Source organism: Nerophis ophidion, linkage group LG12 (genome assembly GCF_033978795.1).
Source record: "Nerophis ophidion isolate RoL-2023_Sa linkage group LG12, RoL_Noph_v1.0, whole genome shotgun sequence".
NCBI lineage: Eukaryota > Metazoa > Chordata > Actinopteri > Syngnathiformes > Syngnathidae > Nerophis > Nerophis ophidion.
In genome coordinates, this window is record NC_084622.1 from 61,303,031 (window position 1) to 61,324,601 (window position 21,571).

The window sequence follows — 21,571 nt, forward strand, 5'->3', positions numbered from 1 at the left end:
GAGAACATCCTCACAGTAACACAACATAAACGCAACAAATACCCAGAATCCTTTGCGTCCATGACTTTCCTGACTATATTATACACCCTGCTAGCACCAAACACCCCATCCCCGTGCGTCGGTAAGGTGGGCGGGCGGGGTTGGGGGCGCGGGGTGTAAAATATAGTCAGGAAGAGTCAGGAACGACTTTAGTGATGCGGTTGCGGATGATATAATTGCCTATCCGCGCATCTCTAGTGGTGTGAAACATTCAGGAAGTATCCGTAGCATTGTGGATACTTCCTGAATGTGTCCTTTGCATTTCACCCATCCCTTTGATCACCCCCTGGGAGGTGAGGGGAGCAGTGAGCAGCAGCAGTGCTATGCCCAAGAATTAATTTATGGTGATTTAACCCCCAATTCCAACCCTTGATGCTGAGTGCCAAGCAGGGAGGTAATGGCTCCCATTTTTTATAGTCTTTGGTATTACTCGGCCAGGGTTTGAACTCACAACCTAGCCATCTCAGGGCGGAGACTCTAACCACTAGGCCACTGAGCGTATTCAATATAAATATGCAAGAATATGAGTTAAAAATAAATAGTAATATAACTTGTCATTCTGCGATGAGGTGGCGACTTGTCCAGAGTGTACCCCGTCTACCGCCCGAATGTAGCTGAAAGGTAGGAAATGGATGGATGGATAACTTGTCATTATTCACTATGATTATAAAGTGGAGGAGTTCAAGTACCTCAGAGTCTTGTTCACGAGTGAGGGAAGAGTGGATGGTGAGATCGACAGGTGGATCGGTGCAGCGTCTTCAGTAATGCGGACGCTATATCCATCCGTTGTGGTGAAGAAGGAGCTGAGCCGAAGGGCAAAGCTCTCAATTTACCGGTCTATCTACGTTCCCATCCTCACCTATGGTCATGAGCTTTGGGTCATGACCGAAGGTCAAGATCACGGGGTCAAGCGGCCCAAATGAGTTTCCTCCGCCGTGTGGTGCGTCTCTCCCTTAGAGATAGGGTGAGAAGATCTGCCATCCAGGAGGAGCTCAAAGGAGCCAGATGAGGTGGTTCGGGCATCTGGTCAGGATGCCACCTGAACGCCTCCCTAGGGAGGTGTTTTTAAGACCTCTTCTTTGAACCCTATTTACGACCTTTTCTTTGAACCAACCTTTCCTTTGAAATATTTTGTAATCAAAGGCGATGGCTGTTTATGACCCCCCTTCCTTAGAAACAGCTGTTGCCATGTAATCAGGGAGAGTCCAAATAAAAGAGGAGGCGTACAATCTTTGGTCAGAGCGTGGTGGAACTGTACAAAGAGTACAGTCCAGACGTTTCTCCTCAATTGAGCCAAATTGAATTCTGTCTCTGTTTAATTCTTTGCTCCTTGTCTTGTTTAATAGATGTCATCAGTGTTTGAACCTGACAATAGTTGTCTCAATACTGGCACATTTGTGTGAATTTCAAGAATTCTGTGCAATCAAAGTCAATATTTTCTGAACCGCAGAGAAGATTGGGGACATTTGTCTCGATATCAGCTCTGAATAACGTGTTGGCGATCAGTGGTGGAACATTGACTGACGTGAGTTCTTAAAACATTATTTTCGCCTTTTTCTGCTAATTTGTCAACCATTTATTTTGTATCTATATATATTATAATAATGTAGTATAAATATTTAGGGTTTTAGCACAAGCCACTGGACTAGATCCGACCAATCCAAGTCCATGAGGGGATGGGTGAAATGCAGAGGACATGTGTGTGAGACAATCATTGGTACTTTAACTTAACCTCCTTTAACTTCAGGGCATTCAATCGATTGCAACTGGACTGCTTGGTCCTGGTTTTGGCAGCAGCCGCCGGACTCCATTTGATTAATCTGAGTCTATGAGCAGGAACTGATGAAGTCTGAGCGGCGAAGCGTCTTCCAAGACAAACCAAACAGTCCAGTTGCGACCAATAGAATGCCCCGAGAGGACAAAGACCTGGATGAATGACATACAGTAGCTACTGCAACTCATCAGTGAGTGTAATGAAATACATTTGACTTTTGTGGGTTCTACCTCCTCCCACTGGTGAATGTAGCGGATGAGCCTGGAAAGGCGCAGCAGGCGCAGCAGGCTGAGGATCTTGGTGAAGCGCACGATCCTCAGCGCTCGGGCCGTCTTGTAAAACTCAGAGTCGATACGAGTCTCCACGATGAGAAAGATGTAGTCCACGGGTATGGAGGAGATGAAATCCACCACAAACCAACTCTTCAGGTACTTGATCTTGATTTGCCGAGGGTCCAAGATGATCTCCGTGTTGTCCTCCTTGACGATGCCAGTGCGGAAGTTGAGGACCAGGTCCATCAGGAAGAAGGTGTCGGAAACCACGTTGAAGACGATCCAGGGCGGCGTGTGCTCGTCCTTGAAGAAGGTGATGCCCACAGGGATGATGATCAGGTTTCCCACCATCAGAAGCAGCATGGTCAGATCCCAGTAGAACCTAACACACACACACAGAACATAGTCCAAGAACAAAGAAAACATCAGTGCACTAACTACAATGCAGCAAAGAGACAGGCCGGCTTGCACTGATTCAGGAGTTGAATACAAAACAAACAAATGTGATTCTTTTTTTTTTACCCATCCTGGTAAGTGTTTAGGATGTAGCACCGAGGGCAGAATACAACAACCAATTTGAGGATGTGACAATCTGGGGGCGGAAAAAAGAATACAATACCAGGAAGGCCGTAAAAACTAAGCCAAAAGCATTCATGCCATTGATTCGCTAAGTAGTTAGTCTGAATAAACTGCCCTGTATCAGGTTGAGATTTTATAACAAGTGTCCTAGGCAGTGGGGGTCTTGGGGCACTAGGAAGTTAACCCCTAGTGCCTCATACGGTGAAGACCTCAACAGCGGAGCAGGCAGAAGACAGTAGATTCAAGAACTACCAAAATGGCTGCAATGGCAAAGAAGGCTGCAGCAGAAAAGGGTCCCCAGTCGTCTCGGACTCCATGCCACTGGACCCTGACCCGATTCTGTCAAGGATGGTGTGGTGACTGTCTGTGCACCAGTCTCCCCACGAAAAACAAAGTCACGCACAGGTGTCTTCCATAAAGGGACACACCCCTACCAGGAGGATCGTCATACTCCTTTGAGTAACCGCCGATGATTATAACAAAGGTTTAATTTAGGTCTGTTACATGATTAAAATATTTATTCAGGATTAATAGCATTTTGTTCAAAGTTAACTCAAAATTAATTGTGATAATCGCCAACAAATTTCCTTTTTAATCTTTAATAAGTGTACTCTAGACCAGAGTCTGTCAACCACTGTGCCGCGGCTCACTAGTGTGTCGTGAGATACAATCTGCTGTGCCAATTTTACCTATTTGGGTTTAAAATATTTTTCGCAAAGCAGTAATTATAGTCTGCAAAGTATGTGTTGTTGTTGAGTGTGGGTGCTGTCTAGAGCTGGGCAGAGTAACCCTGTAATACTCTTCCATATCAGTAGGTGGCAGCAGGTAGCTAATTGCTTTGGAGATGTCATAAACAGCAGGAGGCAGAGTGCAGGTAAAAAGGTGTCTAATGCTTAAACCAAAAATAAACAAAAGGTGAGTGCCGCTAAGAAAAGGCATTGAAGCTTAGGGAAGGCTACGAAGAACAAAACTAAAACTGAACTGGCCGCAAAGTAAACAAAAACAGAATGCTGGACGACAGCAAAGACTTACTGTGGAGCAAAGATGGCGTCCACAATGTACATCCCAACATGACATGACAATCAAAAATGTCCCCACAAAGAAGGATAAAAACAACTGAAATATTCTTGATTGCTAAAACAAAGTAGATGCGGGAAATATCGCTCAAAGGAAGACATGAAACTGCTACAGGAAAATACCCCAAAATTTGAAAAAGCCACCAAAATAGGAGCGCAAGACAAGAAGTAAAAGACTACACACAGGAAAACATCAAAAAAGTCCAAATAAGTCAGGGTGTGATGTGACAGGTGGTGACAGTACACCTACTTTGAGACAAGAGCTATAGTGATGCATGCTTGCTTATGTTTTAAAGTCATATCCAACTATTGCCACAACGACCTTTTACTGTCAACTGAGTTTCGTTTTTTTTAATGATTTCTGCTGGTGGTGTGCCTCCGCATTTTTGTCAACGCAAAAAATGTGCCTTGGCTCAAAAAAGGCTGAAAAACACTGATGCAGGTCACAGGGATGTGTTTTACATTTAGAAAAAAAAAATCGTAATATGAGACTGTGGAGGGGGGGCGTGGCCTGCGGGTCTGCCACGGAACGAGTTGTTGCCAGGCCCGCGGCAGGTGCGTAAGTGGTCCAGGTGTGCCTTGTTATCTAATCACCTGTCGCCTTTACTAGCAGCAGCCGTGAGATAATGAGCAGTTGCGAGTTGGAGGTGCTGCTGACAGACACGTATGCAGAAAAGACACTGTGCTGAAAAGCATAAGACTTTGCACCATTGAAGGAAAATAAAACAGTCTTACAAACCCCGTTTCCATATGAGTTGGGAAATTGTGTTAGATGTAAATATAAACAGAATACAATGATTTGCAAATCCTTTTCAAGCCATATTCAGTTGAATATGCTACAAAGACAACATATTTGATGTTCAAACTCATAACAATTTTTTTAATGCAAATAATCATTAACTTTAGAAATTGATGCGAGCAACTCGTGACAAAGAAGTTGGGAAAGGTGGCAAAAAATACAGATAAAGTTGAGGAATGCTCATCAAACACTTATTTGGAACATCCCACAGGTGTGCAGGCTAATTGGGAACAGGTGGGTGCCATGATTGGCTATAAAAACAGCTTCCCAAAAAATGCTCAGTCTTTCACAAGAAAGGATGGGGCGAGGTACACCCCTTTGTCCACAACTGCGTGAGCAAATAGTCAAATAGTTTAAGAACAACCTTTCTCAAAGTGCAATTGCAAGAAATTTAGGGATTTCAACATCTACACTCCATAATATCATCAAAAGGTTCAGAGAATCTGGAGAAATCACTCCACGTAAGCGGCATGGCCGGAAACCAACATTGAATGACCGTGACCTTCCATCCCTCAGACGGCACTGTATCAAAAACAGACATCAATCTCTAAAGGATATCACCACATGGGCTCAGGAACACTTCAGAAAGCCACTGTCACTAAATACAGTTTGTCGCTACATCTGTAAGTGCAAGTTAAAGCTCTGCTATGCAAAGCGAAAGCCATTTATCAACAACATCCAGAAATGCTGCCAGCTTCTCTGGGCCCGAGATCATCTAAGATGGACTGATGCAAAGTGGAAAAGTGTTCTGTGGTCTGACGAGTCCACATTTCAAATTATATTTGGAAACTGTGCAAGTCTTGTCCTCCTGAACAAATAGGAAAAGAACCATCTGGATTGTTATAGGCACAAAGTGTAAAAGCCAGCATGTGTGATGGTATGGGGGTGTATTAGTGCCCAAGGCATGGGTAACTTACACATCTGTGAAGGCACCGTTAATGCTGAAAGGTCCATACAGGTTTTGGAACAACATATGCTGCCATCCAAGCAACGTTATCATGGACACCCCTGCTTATTTCAGCAAGACAATGCCAAGCCACATTCAGCACGTGTTACAACAGCGTGGCTTTGTAAAAAAAAAAGAGTGCGGGTACTTTCCTGGCCCGCCTGCAGTCCAGACCTGTCTCCCATGGAAAATGTGTGGTGCATTATGCAGCGTAAAATACGATTGTTGAAGGACTGAAGCTCTACATAAAACAAGAATGGGAAAGAATTCCACTTTCAAAGCTTCAACAATTAGTTTCCTCAGTTCCCAAACGTTTATTGAGTGTTGTTCAAAGAAAAGGTGATGTAACACAGTGGTGAACATGCCCTTTCCCAACTACTTTGGCACGTGTTGCAGCCATGAAATTCTAAGTTATTTGCAAAAAATAAATACATTTTATGAGTTTGAACATCAAATATGTTGTCTTTGTAGCACATTCAACTGAATATGGCTTGAAAAGGATTTGCAAATCATTGTATTCTGTTTATATTTACATCTAACACTATTTCCCAACTCATATGGAAACGGGGTTTGTACTCAGGTGCGCCTTTTGTATGGAAAAAGACCTGACTAGACTTGTTCATTGGCAGTGCGCCTTATAGTCTGGTGCGCCCTATGGTTGGAAAAATACGGTAGTAAGAAAGATGAAGTATGCACTTTGAGGGCCACATTAAATGACATGTGGGGCCGGGTCTGAGTTTGACACAGGTGGTCTACCTTATGTTGTTCAGTAAGTTATTGTGCAAGAAGAAAGATGTTCCATCCAAGGCTACCTGGAGTCCGCCTCTCAAAGAGGGGCCCCGGTTTGGGATCAAGTCCCATTTGTTGTATTTCTGTGTTGTCCGTCCAAAAAGCTGTCTTCACCCGCCCGTCATCTCTGCAGTGACACGGGGGTCCTAACTGCTCATCCCCTCTCTGGCTAAATCCAGCGTTATCTCCTGGGAATCCATGTCAGCTCCCATCAGCCAGATGTTGAGCAGTCAGCATGATGGACCGCGCACCTCTTTGTGCTGGCCAACATCACAACAGCTGGGGGGGGGCTTTATGTCCGTCCTGCTGACCCTGCACGTAACAAACATCCCGCATAATCTGCTGCCGTACCCGAACTGTGGACTTCGGCCGGAGAGGAATCTTGCACGATTTGGGTCAGAGTGCGACTCGGTTAAAGAGCACAAAGAGAGAGGAGTTAGGAGCAAAGTCAACACAAAAAGGCTTAAAAAGCTGGAAAGGAGATTAGACCGATGGGGACAGCTGGAAGAGAAGGATGACATTTGGACGGGAGGTACTTATCTGGCAGCTGCCTGCATGCTGGCGGGGGCTTAACACACACCTGTATCGCAGCTCAGGGCTGCCATCACATCAACACACACCTGTATCGCAGCTCAGGGCCGCCATCACATCAACACACACCTGTATCGCAGCTCAGGGCCGCCATCACATCAACACACACCTGTATCGCAGCTCAGGGCCGCCATCACATCAACACACACCTGTATCGCAGCTCAGGGCCGCCATCACATCAACACACACCTGTATCGCAGCTCAGGGCCGCCATCACATCAACGGACACCTGTATCGCAGCTCAGGGCCGCAATCACATCAACACACACCTGTATCGCAGCTCAGGGCCGCCATCACATCAACACACACCTGTATCGCAGCTCAGGGCCGCCATCACATCAACGGACACCTGTATCGCAGCTCAGGGCCGCCATCACATAAACACACCTGTATCGCAGCTCAGGGCCGCCATCACATCAACACACACCTGTATCGCAGCTCAGGGCCGCCATCACATCAACACACACCTGTATCGCAGCTCAGGGCCGCATCACATCAACACACACCTGTATCGCAGCTCAGGGCCGCCATCACATCAACACACACCTGTATCGCAGCTCAGGGCCGCAATCACATCAACACACACCTGTATCGCAGCTCAGGGCCGCAATCACATCAACACACACCTGTATCGCAGCTCAGGGCCGCCATCACATCAACACACACCTGTATCGCAGCTCAGGGCCGCCATCACATCAACGCACACCTGTATCGCAGCTCACAAGTCATGATATTGCTGCATAATCATCCTCATAATCACAATAATAGATATGCAAGACAACAGGTGACAAACTCAAGGCTTGGGGGCCAGATGTGGATCGCCACTTCCTCCAAAGCCTGGACATAATACATCCATCCATCCATCCATTTTCTACCGCTTATTCCCTTTTGGGATCGTGGGGGGCGCTGGCGCCTATCTCAGCTACAATCGGACGGAAGGCAGGGTACACCCTGGACAAGTTGATACCTCATCACAGGGCCAACACAGATGTACAACATTCACACACTAGGGACCATTTAGTGTTGCCAATCAACCTATCCCCAGGTGCATGTCTTTGGAGGTGGGAGGGGCCTATCCCCAGGTGCATGTCTTTGGAGGTGGGAGGGGCCTATCCCCAGGTGCATGTCTTTGGAGGTGGGAGGGGCCTATCCCCAGGTGCATGTCTTTGGAGGTGGGAGGGGCCTATCCCTAGGTGCATGTCTTTGGAGGTGGGAGGGGCCTATCCCCGGGTGCATGTCTTTGGAGGTGGGAGGGGCCTATCCCCAGGTGCATGTCTTTGGAGGTGGGAGGGGCCTATCCCCAGGTGCATGTCTTTGGAGGTGGGAGGGGCCTACCCCCAGGTGCATGTCTTTGGAGGTGGGAGGGGCCTATCCCCAGGTGCATGTCTTTGGAGGTGGGAGGGGCCTATCTCCAGGTGCATGTCTTTGGAGGTGGGAGGAAGCCGGAGTAGAACCCACGCATTCACAGGAAGAACATGCAAACTCCACACAGAAAGATCCAGAGCCCGGGATTGAAACTTGACTACTCAGGACCTTCGTATTGTGAGGCAGACGCACAAACCCCTCTTCCACCGTGCTGCCCGGACATAATACAGTAGGTATCAATAAAGTACTGTCATTTTCCTAACTAAACACATTCTTTTTTTCTATTTCCATAGAAACAACACATATATACTCCATGTAATCGCAAACAATGTTAACTTAATTATGCAAGAATATATCAGCAAACATTCAAACCATTTTTTAAAAATACAAATACTAATAATTTGACATGAAATTATTATTAGTATTTATGTATTTATTCATGTATTTATTAGTATCTATGTTAGCTTCCTCTCTTTGTTTACAATGTATATTTTCTACTGGACCTATTTTCTATTTTTATTATTTTTCACTCTCTATTTTTATTATTTTTTTCTATTTCGATAGAAACAAAATATATGTACTCCATGTAATCACCAATTATGTTACTAGTACTAGTACAGTATCGCCGTACTTATGAATCAAAATCAGTACTGTACTCTGTTTGAAAAGTACCAGTTCCCGGGCACGTTATTACATCATCACATTGCTGGTTTTACGAGCAGAGGAGCACGTTCGGCAGTGCACAATCACTGAGTACTTAGAAGCAGACACAGTGTGTAGACAGAAATGGGAGAATGGACACATTTTGGCTTAAAAAGTAGGAATAAAGTGAAGTTATAGCACTGAAACACCCTCAGGAAGATCTGATTTAAGACATGGCTAGCTAGCTAGCAGCTAACGTCCATCTTCAGTTGGCAATGTTTTAGCTACTTTTAAATCACTAATCCTGGTCCGGTGGCCATGGATAAAGTGCTGGCTGTCCAGGGTCGGGATCCAGGTTGGACTTCTCGTCTGTGCATCGGTTGGACACATCTCTGTGCTGCTGACCTGTCTCCACTCGGGATGGTCTCCTGCTGGTCCCACTATGGACTGGACTCTCACTATTATGTTAGACCCACTACGGACTGGACTCTCACTATTATGTTAGACCCACTATGGACTGGACTCTCACTATTATGTTAGATCCACTATGGACTGGACTCTCACACTATTATGTTAGACCCACTATGGACTGGACTCTGACTATTATGTTAGATCCACTATGGACTGGACTCTCACCATTATGTTGGATCCACTATGGACTGGACTCTCACTATTATGTTAGATCCACTATGGACTGGACTCTCACCATTATGTTAGATCTACTATGGACTGGACTCTCACTATTATGTTAGATCTACTATGGACTGGACTCTCACACTATTATGTTAGATCCACTATGGACTGGACTCTCACTGTTATGTTAGATCCACTATGGACTGGACTCTCACTATTATGTTAGATCCACTATGGACTGGACTCTCACACTATTATGTTAGATCCACTATGGACTGGACTCTCACTATTATGTTAGATCCACTATGGACTGAACTCTCACTATTATGTTAGATCCACTATGGACTGGACTCTCACACTATTATGTTAGATCCACTATGGACTGGACTCTCACTATTATGTTAGCTCCACTATGGACTGGACTCTCACACTATTATGTTAGATCCACTATGGACTGGACTCTCACTATTATGTTAGATCCACTATGGACTGGACTCTCTCACTATTGTGTTAGATCCACTATGGACTGGACTCTCACTATTATGTTAGATCCACTATGGACTGGACTCTCACTATGATGTTAGGTCCACTATGGACTGGACTCTCACTATTATGTTAGATCCACTATGGACTGGACTCTCACTATTATGTTAGATCCACTATGGACTGGACTCTCACTATGATGTTAGATCCACTATGGACTGGACTCTCACTATTATGTTAGATCCACTATGGACTGGACTCTCACACTATTATGTTAGATCCACTATGGACTGGACTTTCACACTATTATGTTAGATCCACTATGGACTGGACTCTCACACTATTATGTTAGATCCACTATGGACTGGACTCTCACACTATTATGTTAGATCCACTATGGACTGGACTCTCACTATTATGTTAGATCCACTATGGACTGGACTCTCACTATTATGTTAGATCCACTATGGACTGGACTCTCACACTATTATGTTAGATCCACTATGGACTGGACTCTCACACTATTATGTTAGATCCACTATGGACTGGACTCTCACACTATTATGTTAGATCCACTATGGACTGGACTTTCACACTATTATGTTAGATCCACTATGGACTGGACTCTCACACTATTATGTTAGATCCACTATGGACTGGACTCTCACACTATTATGTTAGATCCACTATGGACTGGACTCTCACACTATTATGTTAGATCCACTATGGACTGGACTCTCACACTATTATGTTAGATCCACTATGGACTGGACTCTCACACTATTATGTTAGATCCACTATGGACTGGACTCTCACACTATTATGTTAGATCCACTATGGACTGGACTCACACTATTATGTTAGATCCACTATGGACTGGACTCTCACTATTATGTTAGATCCACTATGTACTGGACTTTCACTATTATGTTAGATCCACTATGGACTGGACTCTCACACTATTATGTTAGATCCACTATGGACTGGACTCTCACTATTATGTTAGATCCACTATGGACTGGACTGGACTCTCACACTATTATGTTAGATCCACTATGGACTGGACTCTCACTATTATGTTAGATCCACTATGGACTGGACTCTCACACTATTATGTTAGATCCACTATGGACTGGACTCTCACTATTATGTTAGATCCACTATGGACTGGACTCTCACACTATTATGTTAGATCCACTATGGACTGGACTCTCACACTATTATGTTAGATCCACTATGGACTGGACTCTCACACTATTATGTTAGATCCACTATGGACTGGACTCTCACACTATTATGTTAGATCCACTATGGACTGGACTCTCACACTATTATGTTAGATCCACTATGGACTGGACTCTCACACTATTATGTTAGATCCACTATGGACTCTCACAATAATAGGCTGTGGTCCTCTCCAAGGTTTCTCATTGTCATCCCACTGGGTTGAGTTTTTCCTTGCCCTGATGTGGGATCTGAACCGAGGATGTAGCCCTTTGAGACACTTGGGATTTAGGGCTATATAAATAAATATTGATTGATGTTCACTATTTTATTTAAGGACAACATAACAATAATAAACATATGTTTAATGAACCATAAGATTTTTTGTTAAAAAACAACAACAATAATGCTATTTTTTTGTGGTCCCCTTTATCTAAAAAAGTATCGAAAGGTATCGAAAAGCATCGAAATACATTTTGGTCTCGGTACCAGTACCAAAATATTGGTATCGGGACAACCCTAATGGAAACACAGTGTTACTGTTCCAAACTCTGTGCAATGTTACAGTGGGAAAATATATGAAATATACTTGAAAAAAACGTCTGCCTTGTTCTTAACCTCTTAAGTCCCAAGTTGTTTGTTTACATGCTTTTTTCCTCCTCTTTGCTATTTTGGCTTCTTGTACACTAATTAGAATAAAAACTAAGAATCATCTTTTCATATGATGTACTTAGTCCATAAGTACACACACGTGAACTTCATGTTTAGTGACATGCTAATTCTTATTTTTACACTTTTTTTTCCCGAATTCCATTGTATGTTATACTCTTCTGACACCACCAGATGGCAGTATAAGTGTCCACATAAGTGGCCATAAGACCCCAATTCAGTAGTGTACACTGTTTTAGAAACATGAGCTAAAAGGTGGACTAAAAGTCCATGTCCTTCCACACCACCTCGCACGCGGCTGGGTGTGTCGGCCGCCTTCCACACCACCTCGCACGCCGCTGGGTGTGTCGGCCGCCTTCCACACCACCTCGCACGCGGCTGGGTGTGTCGGCCGCCTTCCACACCACCTCGCACGCCGCTGGGTGTGTCGGCCGCCTTCCACACCACCTCGCACGCGGCTGGGTGTGTCGGCCGCCTTCCACACCACCTCGCACGCGGCTGGGTGTGTCGGCCGCCTTCCACGCCACCTCGCACGCGGCTGGGTGTGTCGGCCGCCTTCCACGCCACCTCGCACGCGGCTGGGTGTGTCGGCCGCCTTCCACGCCACCTCGCACGCGGCTGGGTGTGTCGGCCGCCTTCCACACCACCTCGCACGCCGCTGGGTGTTTCGGCCGCCTTCCACACCACCTCGCACGCGGCTGGGTGTGTCGGCCGCCTTCCACGCCACCTCGCACGCGGCTGGGTGTGTCGGCCGCCTTCCACGCCACCTCGCACGCGGCTGGGTGTGTCGGCCGCCTTCCACACCACCTCGCACGCGGCTGGGTGTGTCGGCCGCCTTCCACACCACCTCGCACGCCGCTGGGTGTGTCGGCCGCCTTCCACACCACCTCGCACGCCGCTGGGTGTGTCGGCCGCCTTCCACACCACCTCGCAAGCGGTTGGGTGTGTCGGCCGCCTTCCACACCACCTCGCACGCCGCTGGGTGTGTCGGCCGCCTTCCACACCACCTCGCACGCGGCTGGGTGTGTCGGCCGCCTTCCACACCACCTCGCACGCCGCTGGGTGTGTCGGCCGCCTTCCACACCACCTCGCACGCCGCTGGGTGTGTCGGCCGCCTTCCACACCACCTCGCACGCCGCTGGGTGTGTCGGCCGCCTTCCACACCACCTCGCACGCGGCTGGGTGTGTCGGCCGCCTTCCACACCACCTCGCACGCCGCTGGGTGTGTCGGCCGCCTTCCACACCACCTCGCACGCGGCTGGGTGTGTCGGCCGCCTTCCACGCCACCTCGCACGCGGCTGGGTGTGTCGGCCGCCTTCCACGCCACCTCGCACGCGGCTGGGTGTGTCGGCCGCCTTCCACGCCACCTCGCACGCGGCTGGGTGTGTCGGCCGCCTTCCACGCCACCTCGCACGCGGCTGGGTGTGTCGGCCGCCTTCCACACCACCTCGCACGCCGCTGGGTGTGTCGGCCGCCTTCCACACCACCTCGCACGCGGCTGGGTGTGTCGGCCGCCTTCCACACCACCTCGCACGCCGCTGGGTGTGTCGGCCGCCTTCCACACCACCTCGCACGCGGCTGGGTGTGTCGGCCGCCTTCCACACCACCTCGCACGCGGCTGGGTGTGTCGGCTGCCTTCCAATCTGTCCTTCCATGGCGCTCACCACAACATCCCTCCGCCATTAGACTAATTGAGCTGTATTAATCCGACCTGATGTGTGCTTTTAATACCCTCAATGGTCATGTTAGCCTCTTTTGATTACCCCCCTCTTCGACCCCTGCGACCCCTGCTCTGATGCGAGCCTTTAATCAATCCGCACGACGCAAAGCGAGACGATGAATGAGATTATTTTGCTGGCGACATTTTTTTAGTCTGCTGAATGTTCACGGGCTATGTTGTGTTTTTTGTGTGCTGTCCAATCATTTAGCAGTCATGAAAAGTGTGGCCTTTCCAGTACGTGTAATTAAGTCTTAGTGGATCATTTGCAGGAATGAATCCTCCTGTAGCCACAGGATTATTGCGACACCTGCAGTCGCTGTCCTGCCTCAGCTTGCACGCAGGAAGTACACCTGCACAAACGCTATGAATGCACTTTGATATTAACCAGGTTTTCATTCCACAAGTCCAGACCTGGACAGAATGCACATGCGGCACATTATTTTCAATCTAGCCAGCCGGACATTCTACGTGATTCTTTTCGACCTTTAACATCAAAACTGTCGCCGCCATAATGATGTGCAGTGTGCTTTTCAAATGACTGTAAGTCTTCAACTATAGAAAGTTTCCTGCAGCGTTTTCTTGTTAAGGCGGCCGCCTTAACGATAATGAGCCACCGCTTAAACTAACGACCATTTTAGCCAATCACAAACATCCAAAACGTCATTTCTGGAGGCGGCATAAAACAACAATGGTGGGTCACAGCAAGAAAGGATGATATATGTGGACTAACAGAGGACTGAAGCTACTTTTAAACATGGTTTTGGAGTTTAAAGTTAACAAAAGTCACCAAATTGTGTTAGATGTAAATATAAACAGAATACAATGATTTGCAAATCTTTTTCAAGCCATATTCAGTTGAATATGCTACAAAGACAACATATTTGATATTCAAACTCATAAACTATTTGTTTTTCTTGCAAATAATAATTAACTTAGAATTTCATGGCTGCAACACGTGCCAAAGTAGTTGGGAAAGGGCATGTTCACCACTGTGTTACATCACCTTTTCTTTTAACAACACTCAATAAACGTTTGGGAACTGAGGAAACTAATTGTTGAAGCTTTGAAAGTGGAATTCTTTCCCATTCTTGTTTTATGTAGAGCTTCAGTCCTTCAACAGTCCGGGGTCTCTGTTGTCCTATTTTAGGCTTCATAATGCGCCACACATTTTCCATGGGAGACAGGTCTGGACTGCAGGCGGGCCAGGAAAGTACCCGCACTATTTTTTTACGAAGCCACGCTGTTGTAACACTTGGCATGGCATTGTCTTGCTGAAATAAGCAGGGGTGTCCATGATAACGTTGCTTGGATGGCAGCATATGTTGTTCCAAAACCTGTATGGACCATTCAGCATTAATGGTGCCTTCACAGATGTGTAAGTTACCCATGCCTTGGGCACTAATGCACCCCCATACCATCACACATGCTGACTACAACACACTAATACACCCCCATACCATCACACATGCTGACTACAACACACTAATACACCCCCATACCATCAAACATGCTGACTACAACACACTAATACACCCCCATACCATCACACATGCTGACTACAACACACTAATACACCCCCATACCATCACACATGCTGACTACAACACACTAATACACCCCCATACCATCACACATGCTGACTACAACACACTAATACACCCCCATACCATCACACATGCTGACTACAACACACTAATACACCCCCATACCATCACACATGCTGACTACAACACACTAATACACCCCCATACCATCAAACATGCTGACTACAACACACTAATACACCCCCATACCATCACACATGCTGACTACAACACACTAATACACCCCCATACCATCACACATGCTGACTACAACACACTAATACACCCCCATACCATCACACATGCTGACTACAACACACTAATACACCCCCATACCATCACACATGCTGACTACAACACACTAATACACCCCCATACCATCACACATGCTGGCTTTTACACTTTGTGTCAATAACAGTCTGGATGGTCTGCTTCCCCTTTGGTCCGGATGACACGAGGTTGAATATTTCCAAAAGCAATTTCAAATGTGGACTTGTCAGACAACAGAACACTTTTCCACTTTGCATCAGTCCATCTTAGATGATCTTGGGCCCAGAGAAGCTGGCGGTGTTTCTGGATGTTGTTGATAAATGGCTTTCACTTTGCATAATAGAGCTTTAACTTGCACTTACAGATGTGGCGACAAACTGTACTTAGTGACGATGGTTTTATGAAGTGTTCCTGAGCCCATGTGGTGATATCCTATAGAGATTGATTGATGAAATCCCTAAATTTCTTGCAGTTGCACTTTGAGAAAGGTTGTTCTTAAACTGTTTGACTATTTGCTCACGCAGTTGTGGACAAAGGGGTGTACCTCGCCCCATCCTTTCTTGTGAAAGACTGAGCATTTGTAATTGGATTTTGATATAATTTTTATTATCTGGATGCACCTGGGGATAGACCCCTCCCACCTCCAAAGACATGCACCTGGGGATAGGCCCCTCCCACCTCCCAAGACATGCACCTGGGGATAGGCCCCTCCCACCTCCAAAGACACGCACCTGGGGATAGGCCCCTCCCACCTCTCAAGACATGCACCTGGGGATAGGCCCCTCCCACCTCCAAAGACATGCACCTGGGGATAGGCCCCTCACCCCTCCAAGACATGCACCTGGGGATAGGCCCCTCCCACCTCCAAACACATGCACCTGGGGATAGGCCCCTCCCACCTCCGAAGACATGCACCTGGGGATAGGCCCCTCCCACCTCCAAAGACATGCACCTGGGGATAGGCCCCTCCCACCTCCAAAGACATGCACCTGGGGATAGGTTGATTAGCAACACTAAATGGTCCCTAGTGTGTGAATGTCGTCTGTCTATCTGTGTTGGCCCTGCGATGAGATGGTGACTTGTCCAGGGTGTTAATGCCTTCTGCCTGAATGCAGCAGAGATAGGCTACGGCATCCACCGCATCCCAACAAAGGGTCAATCGGTGGAAAATGGATGGATGGATATATTGAAATGTAACACCAATGAGTTGACCGATCAACATTAAGACATCATTCAGAAAATATAAAGAACGACAAATAAAGTATTTAAACTCTTAACCCCAACAGATAAATTGTAAAAAAAAAAAAAAAAAAAAAAAAAAAACATGATTTGTTCAATTTCAGAATGTGCTTGTTCTATTTTTAAACAACGAAAACATTCTAAAGTTGTCTTTATTTTTAAGTTATCTTGACGTGATTCCTCCAATCTGGCCCACTCCATGTGGCCCCATGTGGCCCACTCCATGTGGCCCCCCATGTACCCCCATGTGGCCCACTCCATGTGTCCCCCATGTGCCCCCCATGTGGCCCACTCCATGTGGCCCACTCCATGTGGCCCCCCATGTTCCCCCATGTGGCCCACTCCATGTGGCCCCCCATGTGCCCCCATGTGGCCCACTCCATGTGGCCCCCCATGTGCCCCCCATTTTCCCCCCATGTGCCCCCCATGTGGCCCACTCCATGTGGCCCACTCCATGTGGCCCCCCATGTGCCCCCCATGTGGCCCACTCCATGTGTCCCCCCTTGTGGCCCCCATGTTCCCCCATGTGGCCCCCATGTGCTCCCATGTGGCCCCCATGTGCCATCATGTGGCCCCCATGTGCTCCCATGTGCCCCCCATGTGGCCCCCATGTGGCCCACTCCATGTGTCCCCCCTTGTGGCCACCATGTGCCACCATGTGGCCCACTCCATGTTGCCCCCCTGTGCCCCCATGTGGAATCCCCTGTGGCCCCCATGTGCCCCCCATGTTGCCCCCCATGTGGCCCACTCCATGTGGCCCCCATGTGGCCCACTCCATGTGTCCCCCCTTGTGGCCCCCATGTGGCCCCCATGTGCTCCCATGTGGCCCGCATGTGCCATCATGTGGCCCCCATGTGCTCCCATTTTCCCCCCATGTGGCCCCCATGTGGCCCACTCCATGTGCCCCCCCTTGTGGCCCCCATGTGCTCCCATGTGGCCCCCATGTGCCATCATGTGGCTCCCATGTGCTCCCATGTGCCCCCCATGTGGCCCCCATGTGGCCCACTCCATGTGTCCCCCCTTGTGGCCCCCATGTGCCACCATGTGGCCCACTCCATGTGCCCCCCCATGTTTTCCCCCATGTGGAATCCCCTGTGGCCCCCCCATGTGGCCCCCATGTTCCCCCCATGTGTCCCCCCATGTGGCCCACTCCATGTGTCCCCCCATGTGACCCCCATGTACCCCCATGCGCACCCATGTGGCCCCCATGTGCTCCCATGTGGCCCCCATGTGCCACCATGTTTCCCCATGTGGCCCACTCCATGTGGCCCCCCATGTTGACCCCATGTGGACCCCCCCCGTGGCCCCCCATGTGCCCCCAAATACCCCCCCATGTGTCCCCCCTTGTGGCCCCCATGTTCCCCACTCCATATGGCCCCCCCATCTTTTTCCCCCAGGTGGAATGCCCTGTGGCCCCCATGTGGCCCCCCATGTGTCACCATGGTCCCCCATGTGGAATTCCCTGTGGCCCACCATGTGGCCCCATGTTGACCCCCATGTTGCCTCATGTGGACCCCCATGTGACCTCCATGTGCCCCTTATGTGGCCCCCCATCTAAAAGTGAGTTTGACACCCCAACTCTAAAATCAGCATATTTTTCTGGAAGTGTACGTCCAAATATATGAAAATAAATAATTGTGTACTGAAGCAATGCAACATGTGTATAAGAAGTAGTAAACCAGAGAGGTTTCTTACCTAAAGTTGCTGTAGGGATGAATGATCCAGAAGCCGGCAGACTTGAGGCGTTCCCGCTCGTGTTCCACCGCCCTCTCGCTGCCCAACATCCGCAGGGAGAACTTGTTGACTCCCGGCTGGAGCATGGCGCCGAACTGCCGGTGCATGAAGCCGGCTTGGTACAGCCGGGAGTCCTCGGGGATCATCTGCTCGCTTCCTTCCAACTTGATGAAAGTCGCCTGCTCGAAGGCGGCGTCACTCACACCCACACCCGCCACACTCACACCCTCCGCCGCTACACTCACACCCACACCCGCCGCACTCACACCCACACCCGCCACATTCTCACTCTCCGCCGCCGCCGCCGGGCCGCGCTCGCCGGGGGAACTTTCGTCCACGCCGGCGTCCTCCGCCTCCGGGAGGAGGCAGCGCTGCTCCGCCGGATCTGCCCCGGGGAGCCGACGCCCGCTGACGGACGAGATGCTGCTCCTGAGGCGGCGGCAGTCTCCGTTCACGCTGGTCTTCCCGGACACGTCCCGGTCCTCCTCCGGGCTCCGGCAACTGTCGGTGGGGGACAAATGTCTCATCACCATACTTCTCCTCTTCGTGTCCTTGTCGCCGGCGTCCCATTCCGCTTTGTGGCTCATGTTTGGCGGCAGGCTGTAAAGCCGCTTACGCATGGAGGACTGGAGGCGGTCCATGTGAGCGCATGGAGGACTGGAGGCGGTCCATGTGAGCGCATGGAGGACTGGAGGCGGGCCATGTCAGCGCATGGAGGACTGGAGGCGGGCCATGTCAGCGCATGGAGGACTGGAGGCGGGCCATGTCAGCGCATGCGGGGAGGATGGATGATGCAGAAGTCAGGCCAACATCCACACTTGGGGTCCGGCCTCCCAGCGTCAAGAGGGGAACAGTCCGGCATCCTGCAGGTAAAAAGGTGTGGAAGACACGGCATGGACGTGCAACATGACGGCCGCGGAGGTGCAGGGAAGTGAGAGCTCCTCCTGGATGTGGAGCTCAATGACACACTGGGTCTTCTTCTTCTTCTCCTTCTCCTCCTGCTCCTCCTCCTTCTCCTCCTCTTCCTCCTCCCCCACCTCCCCCTCCTCCTCTTCCTCCTCCTCCTTCTCCTTCTCCTCCTCTTCCTCCTCCTCCTCCTTCTCCTTCTCCTCCTCTTCCTCCTCCTCCTCCTCTTCCTCCTTCTCCTTCTCCTTCTCCTCCTCTTCCTCCTCCTCCTTCTCCTTCTCCTTCTCCTCCTCTTCCTCCTCCTCCTCCTCCTCCTTGTCCTCCTCCTCCTCCTCCTTCTCCTTCTCCTCCTCTTCCTCCTCCTCCTTCTCCTTCTCCTCCTCTTCCTCCTCCTCCTTCTCCTTCTCCTTCTCCTCCTCCTCCTCCTTCTCCCTCTCCTCCTCTTCCTCCTCCTCCTCCTCTTCCTCCTTCTCCCTCTCCTCCTCCTCCTCCTCTTCCTCCTTCTCCTTCTCCTCCTCTTCCTCCTCCTCCTCCTTCTCCTTCTCCTTCACCTCCTCTTCCTCCTCCTTCTCCTTCTCCTTCACCTCCTCTTCCTCCTCCTTCTCCTTCTCCTCCTCTTCCTCCTCCTCCTCCTCCTCCTCCTCCTTCTCCTCCTCCTTCTCCTTCTCCTCCTCTTCTTCCTCCTTCTCCTCCTCCTCTTCCTCCTCCTCCTCCTCCTCTTCCTCCTCCTCCTCATTTTCCTCCTCCTCCTCCTCCTCCTCCTCATTTTCCTCCTCCTCTTCCTCCTCCTCTTCCTCCTCCTCCTCCTCCTCCTCCTCTTCCTCCTCCTCCTCCTCCTTCTCCTCCTCCTCCTCCTCCTCTTCCTCCTCCTCCTCCTCCTCCTCTTTCTCCTCCTCCTCCTCCCCCACCTCCCCCTCCTCATCATCCTCCTCCTCCTCTTCTTCCTCCTCATCTTCCTCCTCTCCCTCCCCCACCTTCTCCTCCACTTCCTCCTTTTCCTCCTCCTCTACAACCTCCTCCTCTCCTCCTCCTCTTCCTCCTCCTCCTCCTCGCTTCCCCGTGGAAACATGCAGGCTGTCAACACAAGGCAGTGACAGGCATGCACGTGCACCTGCTTCCAGGTCCATTAGTACACCTGCTCAATGTAAACATTCAAGGATGAACATCAACATGAACATCAACATGATGTTCATGTTGATGTCATATTCATGTTCAACATGAACATCAACATGATGTTCATGTCGCTGTGCATGAACATAAACATTTTCATGGTTGTGTTCATGTTGATGTTAAACACCAACATGATGTTGATGTCGCTGTTTATGAACATGTTCATGGTCATGTTGATGTTGAACATGAACATCAATATAATGTTGATGTTGAACATGAACATCAACATCATGTTGATGTTCATGTTGCTGTACATGAACATAAACATGTTCAGGGTCGTAATCATGTTCAACATGAGCATCAACATGATGTTGATGTTCATGATCAACATCAACATAATGTTCATGGTCATCTTCATGTTCAACATCACCATGATGTTCATGTCACTGTACATGAACATATTTATGGTCATGTTGATGTTCAACATGAACATCAACATCAACATGATGTTAATGTTCACGTTCAACATGAACATCAACATGATGTTCATGTTGAACATCAACATGATGTTTATGTCGCTGTAGATGAACATGTTCATGGTCATGTTCAACATGAGCATCAACATGATGTTCCTGTTATATGTGGACATCAACATGATGTTAATGGTCATGTTAAACATGAACATCAACATGATGTTCATGTTTATGTTCATGTGTGGATGTTCAACATCAACATGATGTTCATGTTCATTTTATGTTCAACATCAACATGGACATGAACATCAACATCAACATGATGTTCATGTTTATGTTCAACATGAACATCAACATCAACATGATGTTCATGTTTATGTTCATGTGTGGATGTTCAACATCAAACATGATGTTCATGTTCATTTTATGTTCAACATCAACATGGACATGAACATAAACATCAACATGAACATCATGTTGATGTTCATGCTCAACATGAACATGTTCATGGTCATGTTCATGTTCAACATCAACATGATGCTCATGTCACTGCACATGAACATATACATGGTCATGTTCAACATGAACATCAACATCATGTTGATGTTCATGTTGAACATGACCATGTACATGAAAATGGTTAGGGTCATGTTCA

General features: G+C 48.5%; 1 protein-coding gene across 1 annotated transcript in view; it reads right to left on the reverse strand.

Annotated features, from left to right (window-relative positions):
• LOC133563657 (potassium/sodium hyperpolarization-activated cyclic nucleotide-gated channel 3-like) overlaps positions 1–19,384 on the reverse strand; it is a 71,598-nt gene extending 52,214 nt beyond the window's left edge. The window contains exons 1-2 of the mRNA XM_061917917.1: positions 18,389–19,384; positions 2,044–2,467 (exon numbers count right to left, since the gene is read on the reverse strand). Coding sequence (XP_061773901.1) covers positions 2,044–2,467; positions 18,389–19,068 — 1,104 coding nt within the window. The 5' untranslated portion in view covers positions 19,069–19,384. The remainder of the gene's footprint in view (positions 1–2,043; positions 2,468–18,388) is intronic.
• Between the last annotated feature and the right edge of the window lie 2,187 nt (positions 19,385–21,571).